Consider the following 7,696-nt stretch of genomic DNA (forward strand, 5'->3'; position numbering starts at 1 on the left):
CCAAAAGAAAAATGCCGCCTTTGCATTTTTCTTTCTGGAAAAACAGAATACACATCCATTAATATCCAGGCAGAGAAATAGTTCATTAAACACCATGAACAACCAAGGTGACAAAGCATCTCAGAAAGAAAGAAAAATCTCCAGAAAGTAAGCTTACAGACATAGAAATGTGTGAATTAAATGACAGAGAATTCAGGATAGTACTTCTGAAAAAAATGAGATCCGAAATGATTCATATCAACAATTTCAGGAACTGAAAAAAACAACTGGATGAACAGAATGAGTTCTTTAGCAAGGAGACTGAAACCCTCAAAAAGAATCAAATAAAACTTCTGGAGATAAAGAACACACTATAAGAGATGGAAAATGAAACAGCAAGCTTGGGAAATAGAATCGACCAAATGGAAGAAAGGAATCTAGAAATAAATCGGAAGGAAGAAGAGAGAAACCGAAGAATGAAAAATAATGAAAGAGAAATACAAGAACTAGCTGATACCATCAGGAGAGGAAACATAAGAATAATGGGCATTATCGAAGAAGAGGAAAGGAGCAGGGATTATGAAGCATTTTCAGATAAATAGTTGACGAAAATTTCCCAAATCTAAGGAATGAGCTGGAGCTTGGTTTCAAGAAGTCTACAGAACACCCAATTATCTCAACCCAAAAAGGCCTTCTCCAAGACACACTGTATTAAAATTACCAAAAATCAATGACAAAGAGAATTCTCAGGGCAGCCAGGGAAAAGAAGATGGTAACCTATAAAGGAAAACCCATTAGATTATCGTCAGCCTTCTCAGCACAAAACATACAAGCCAGAAAGGAGTGGAATCAAATATTCAAACTATTAAATGAAAGGAACTACCAGCCTAGAATAATGTATCCAGCTAAGCTCTCCTTCAGATATGAGGGACAAATAAAGACCTTTCCAGACATATAAAAATTGAGGGAATTCTCCGCTACAAGGCCTGCACTACAGGAAATACTGAAAGGAGTCGGCTCGCCTAAAACAAAATGAAGAAAAACAATGCATAACTAGGAATCAGGTGAATAGCAGGCAGGAAGAAGCAGAGGAGTGCAACCCTTACTAAGAACAGGGCATTATAAGCTTAAAATAAGAAGAGATTTGCTATAGCAAGATAGTAACGTTTGGCACACATAGGGACAAATTGAGACAACAATGACTGAAAAGGGGAGGATTCAAAGATCCAAATTCGCAAGGGGGAATGGAGATAAGAGACGCACAGAAGAAAATGGACGACTACATATATGTAACTATCCTTTACATATTTGTAATGGTACCACATGCCAAAAATTCAGAACTGAAGTATATAACATAAAACAAGAAAGACCACAGGGAAAACTCACAAAACCCAACCAAAATAAAAAAAAAAACAAATACAAGGATAAGAAAGCATGGAAACACCGAGCTACCAGAAAGGAAAACATAAAATGGCTATAAGAAGACCTCATATTTCAATAATCACTCTAAATGTAAATGGACTAAACTCACTACCAAAAAGGCACAGAGTTGCAGATTGGATCAAAAAATAAAACCCAACCATATGCTGCCTCCAGGAGACACAGCTCAGTTCCAAAGACAGATATAGACTCAAAGTGGTGGAAAGGGTGGACAACTGATATTTCAAGCAAATCTCATTCAGAGAAAAACGGCAGTAGCGGTACTAATATCGGACGAAATAGACTTCAAAATAAAAAAGGTAAAGAAAGATACTGAGGAACATTTCATAATGATAAAGGGAATCATGTACCAAGAAGACATAATACTTACTAATACCTATTTTCTCCCAATCAGGGAGCCCCAAAATATATAAAGCAATTACTAACAGACCAAAACACTATTGTAATAGAGGACCTAAATACCCCACTGTCAGTATGGACAGATCATCCCAACAGAAAACCAATAACGAAATAACATCCTTAAATGACACATTAGACCAACAGGATATAAATGACATTTACAGAGCCTTTCATCCCAAAACAGCTATTTATACATTCTTCTCCAGATCTGTATGGAAGCACAGAAGACCCCGAATTGCTAAAGCCATCCTGAGAAAAAAGAACAAGGCTGGAGGCATCACTCTGCCTGACTTCAAATTATACTACAAAGTGACAATAATCAAAACAGTATGGAATTGGCAGCAAACCGGACACACAGACCAGTGGAACAGAGTCAAGAGTCCAGAAGTAAACCCACGTTTATATGGGCAAATAATTTCAACAAAAAAGCCAAAACATACAGTGTTCTGAGAAAGGAAAGCCTCTTCAATAAATGGTGCTGGGAAAACTGGTAAGCCACCTGCAAAAGAATGAAACTAGACTGTTGTCTTATCACCACACACCAAAATTAACTCAAAATGGATTAAGGACCCGAATATAAGACCTGAAACAATAAAATGAAGAAAACATAGGAACTAAACTCAAGGACCTTGGACTTAAAGAGGATTTTATGAATTTGACCTCAAAGGTGAGGGAAGTAAAAGCTAAAATAAATGAATGGAACCCAACAAAACAAAAAAAGCTTCTGCTCAGAAAAAGAAACTGTCAACAAGGTAAAGAGACAACCATCCAAATGGGAAAATGTATTTGCAAGCAATGCCTCCGATAAAGGCCTAATATCCAAAACATATAAAGAACTCATAGAACTCAATATAACAACAAAAAAACAAACGATCCAATCAAAAAATGGGCAGAGGACCTAAACAGATACTTCTTCCTAGAGGACATACAAATGGCCAACAAATATATGAAAACATGCTCGACATCGTTAGCTATTAGGGAAATGCAAATCAAAACCACAATTGAGATACCATCTCACACCTGTTACAATGGTTATAATCAACAGGACAAGTAATAACACAAGTTGGAGAGGATACAGAGAAAAAAGAACACTCATACACTGCTGGTGGGACTGCAAATTGGCACAGCCACTATGGAAAACAGCATGGAAGTTCCTCAAAAAACTAAGAATTGATCTACCATACGATCCAGCAATCCCTCTACTGGGTATTTACCCCAAAGACTTGAAAACCCATATCTGAAAAGATATTTATATTTGCACACCGATATTCATAGCAGCATTATTCACGGTGGCCAGGACATGGAAGCAACCAAAGTGTCCTACGATAGATGACTGGATAAAGAAGCTGTAGTACATTAAACAATGGAATATTACTTAGCCATAAGAAGAGATGAAATACTGCCATTTGTGACCACATGGATGGACCTCGAGATAATCATGCTAAGCAAAATAAGCCAGACAGAAAAAGTTGAAAATCAAGTATCACTTATATGTGGGATATAAACCTAAAAGTAACAAATGAACAGGACAAACACAGACTCGTGGACATGGATAATAGACTAGTGGTTACCAGAAGGGAGCGGGGAGGCAGGAGGGAGATGGGGTAAAGGGGGCAAATACGTGGTGACAGAAAGAAATCTAACTATGGGAAGTGAACACACAGTGTAAATATATATATGCCTTACTGTTAAAGTGTAAAGCTAAAACTTTTTGGATTTCGTTAACTGATGTTACCATAAATAAAAATAATAAATTAAAATTAAAATTAAAAATCAAAATAAAATCATTGCCTCAAGATTACATAAAACTTAGGGACCTTAAATCTTATTTGTAACAGAGATTAATCAAAATTATTTTTAATTCTCTTAATTATACAATATATTTACTAAAAGAGGGTGAAAGCACCTACAATCCCAAAACTTAATATATTAATGTACACAAGCTTCAAAACAGTTTTCTATTTATTAAAAGTAAAAGTAATTGTATGTATGAATTTTTTTAAAGGGGATATAATTACACATTTAAGGAAATATAAGTACCTATTTGGAACATCGATGTTAATGATACAAGGTTCTAAAAGTTCTCCATATAAATCTGTGCAAGAAGCAAGAATCCATCTTTGATCATGTGATAAACAGTAGCCCACGAAAAGAACATTATATTTCTGTCCAGCTTCTCCAAATGTTTCTCCTAGCTCTGTCTGTTTATCCTTCACTGGAGCCAGAATAAAAGGAGGTGTATAAAGTCGAATACACTCTGGTCTCTGTAAAATAAAAATTAAGGTACTATGGCACTACATAATCACAGATAAATCTTTTATTGAAAGATTTTTATTGAAAATGTAATACATCATCTCTACCCAATTATAAGATAATTAGAAAACAAGAGCTAAACACAGAACTGCACTTAGTTTTACATAAACGTATAAAATGTATAGTTTTTCAATAACTCTGGTCATGGAAAATATACTTACATCAGGACTTTTAAGAGCAGTTTCCATAGCTAAACCTGGACCAAAGCCAGTCAACGTTTTCACATTGGTTGATGTTGGAAGGGGTCTCCGACACTGGGTAAAGGCCGAAAAAGCCAGGGATTTTAAATGCTGGGTATAGATTTGTCTATCTTCATGCTTCACAGGTTGCAGCAGGTATTGACAGGGAACAATCTAAGAATTATAGGCAAATATAAAAATGTTAAACTTCTAACTAGAGAATAAAAAGGACTGTGGGTCTAAAACTCTAAAAACTTTTATTAGAAAATTTAAATAAAACCAAATTAAAATGATGTTAAAGAATTATATTTTCTTATTATATAGGTTTTTAATATTCAATTTTATCAACGGGCTATGCAAAAATCTTTAAAACTTTCTACAAAGCACTTACATTAATACTGCCATTGATTAGTCCTGTTGTAGTCTATAATTTAAAATCTCTGCAAATACCTTAATAAATTTCTTTTTACTTTTACTTGCAACCTGCCTTATTTAGAACTCTAGCTTACCAAGGTCCATACTCAATTTTTGTATTTAAGCTTATGAATTTAAAAAATGGCTTATAAAAGAAACACAGAAGAAACATTTAATGTACTTAATACAATCTTTTTATTCTCTATTATTATTGTGCTATGACTGTAAAGTCTATCTTTTATAAACTCTAAGATTTCTAACATAATATCATTTAAAGTAAAATCAATATAGCAGAAAATCAGTTTGGAAAATCAGTTTGGATAGAGAATAGTATTTTTGAAACTTCTGTCAATATCTAACTGTTTTACATAAATTTTATTTGCAACATTTATCATTCTTACCTGTACAGAAACAGTACTCTTAATATGAGGAGGAAGAGTCTGGACCATTTCCAGAAAACATCGAAGTAGCCCCAAAGTCCATACATTAGAAGAATTAGTGCTCTCATCTTTATTTTCATATGTAAAAGGATCAATTATATAAACAACAATTGCAGGTGGGTAAGTGACTGCATGTGAATCACCATCTGTGGGGATGCCCACTTTATCTCGATCCATCGTGCTAAAATTTGAGGTAGAAACAAGACAGTTAGGAAAAAAGTTGTTCTGTACCTTTCTTGGGACAACATCAAAGCAGATTCTTAATGCCCTCTCCCCTTTTTTTGGTGATGGGGAGTGTTGGAGAGTCTATAAAAATGAGGGATATCTCCTTCTCTTCCAAGAGAACTATGAACACTGTATGTACAATTTTATGATGTACAAAGACGCTTGTGTTGAAGTCTTGCATTAAAAAATAAAAAATTCTTAAAACCATAGAATATCAGAAACACTAGAGAGCTTAGTGCTTAAGTTACAGAATTGAGACAATAAGTTAAATGAGCTGCCCAAGATCACAAAGCTGGCTAGAAGCAGAGTTTGACTAGAAAAAAATATCAGGTTTCCAAACTTAATGTTTTTCTTCCTTTTTAGCTATACACATTCACATTTTATACTTCATAACTTCAATGGTGAATAAGGTTCATTCTTTGATGGTAATATGATTTTTTAAAAATTCAAATATACTGAAGATGTTCAATTAATGGTTTGTAACTTTGGGCAAACCTGTACCCAGGTAGCTGAAAGATATAACCAAGCTCAGGCAAACCTAATTTATAAATCAAAAAGGAAGCTCACTCAATGACTTTTTCATAAAAGGAATAAAGAGAGCTGTCATCATCATTATTATAAATAACTCAAGCATTTTGAAGCAGTGCATAAAGTACTTAATGTACATTATATCCTATTCCTCCCAATTTATAGGTAAGAAAACAGGCTCAGAAAGGTTAGATTAACTTTCTTGAAGTCGCATTGCCAGTAAATGGCAGGACTGCTATCCAAATCTTGGTATGTCTCTTAAGCCTATGAACAAATGGGTACAATAATAACTTCTAAATCACTGAAGTGATGTGCACAGGCAAATCTACTTGACAGTTATGTCACAAAAGAGATTCAAACATCATAGGATAGGTGGACTAAATGGCTTTCAAGGTCTTAATTCCCAGCCTGATAATCTAGGATTCGATAATAAAAACTTTTATGAAGAGCCTACATTATAATTTTAATAAGTAAAATATTCAACATTACAAAAAGTAAAATTTCAAAAATAAGATAAAAAATCCCTTTATGTTCATTAACAACTGTCTTATTAGACAAAAGAAGCATCATATATTTACATTTCTGCAAAATAAGTATATTTAAAGGTACCTTTCAGATACATCAGGATGTAGCTGAGCGGGGAGTGAAGAGGACTCTCCAGAAATCCCAGCTGTTTGTAGAGCTGATGACTGTTGCCCTCCTACCTGGCCATTCTGAACTGTACTCGCTTGTGTAGACATGGATCCCACAGCACTACTGTTCATACTGCCAAAGGGTGGAAATGAAGGTAGTTTATTTGATGACACTCCACTATTCAAGTTGGAGGATGATGAAGATGAAGTTGAAGCTGTGGTCAAAGTTGAATTAGCTGTGGCAACTGAAGAGGGCATGGTAACACCTGAAGTCATTGTCATAGTGCTGCTTGCTGCAGATGCTAGGGTGGCAGATGGAGTATTAGCATTTCCAGTATTTGTCATCTGAGGTGGAGTAATCAAAGATTGACTTGTAGGGGCAACTAAATTTGGCTGGGAAAGTAGAGAGCTGTCCAATGGCTGGGAAGCAAGATAAGGACCTAAAGATAATAGAAACAAGTAGGATATTTAATTCTTTATTTCACTGACTGGTTCTTTATTCCACTATGTGAATATCTACTTGATGCCTTTTTTGGTAATTACCCTCCCTAAGTTGCTTGCTAACAAGTGTAGTGCACACTAGCTTTACGTTTCCCCTAGAAACTGAAGAAACAAATTTTAAGTGGAACTGAAAAGGTAAACCAGCATTTGCATACAAAATAAAGAAATGGCTTCCATGAAAGTATAATAAAATTGTTTCCTAGATATATTTAATTAAATGTAAATAACAGTATCTAGCAAATTTTTAACAACCATTAAAAGGGTTCCTAAATCAAAAGTTGAATAAATTTGACTACACTGGAAGCTAATTAAATATAAAATGGAAAAATGTTACCATGAGGTTCAAATTATAGGAATGTCTAATAAGGTTCAATATTGTGGTTCTGTGTCTCTTTGGATTCAGTCTAAAGAAAGTCCATTGATATATAATTCAAGAGTGTTAACAGCAAATCTTAAATAGCTGTCATTTTCTTAGTTCCAACAAAGAATTGTTTCCTGGTGTCATTAAGTTAACTACAAGTTATCTTACCTTTAAACCTATGAACAGAAAATTGTTTATAACCCCCAATTTCCTCCTACTTGATGAGATCCCTTTTGCAGGGATAAGCAAATTTTTTATGTAAAGGGTCAGATAGTAATATTTTAG

General features: G+C 34.4%; 1 protein-coding gene across 4 annotated transcripts in view; it reads right to left on the bottom strand.

The window, feature by feature from the left end:
* MED13 (mediator complex subunit 13) overlaps positions 1 to 7,696 on the bottom strand; it is a 99,674-nt gene that overhangs the window by 17,706 nt on the left and 74,272 nt on the right. For all 4 annotated transcript variants that reach the window (XM_023520402.1, XM_023520403.1, XM_023520401.1 and 1 more), the window contains 3 exons: positions 5,126 to 5,345; positions 4,293 to 4,484; positions 3,859 to 4,082 (listed from right to left, as the gene is read on the bottom strand). In XM_023520402.1, the coding sequence (XP_023376170.1) occupies positions 3,859 to 4,082; positions 4,293 to 4,484; positions 5,126 to 5,345 (636 nt within the window). The remainder of the gene's footprint in view (positions 1 to 3,858; positions 4,083 to 4,292; positions 4,485 to 5,125; positions 5,346 to 7,696) is intronic.

Source organism: Pteropus vampyrus, unplaced genomic scaffold (assembly GCF_000151845.1).
Source record: "Pteropus vampyrus isolate Shadow unplaced genomic scaffold, Pvam_2.0 Scaffold261, whole genome shotgun sequence".
Classification (NCBI taxonomy): domain Eukaryota; kingdom Metazoa; phylum Chordata; class Mammalia; order Chiroptera; family Pteropodidae; genus Pteropus; species Pteropus vampyrus.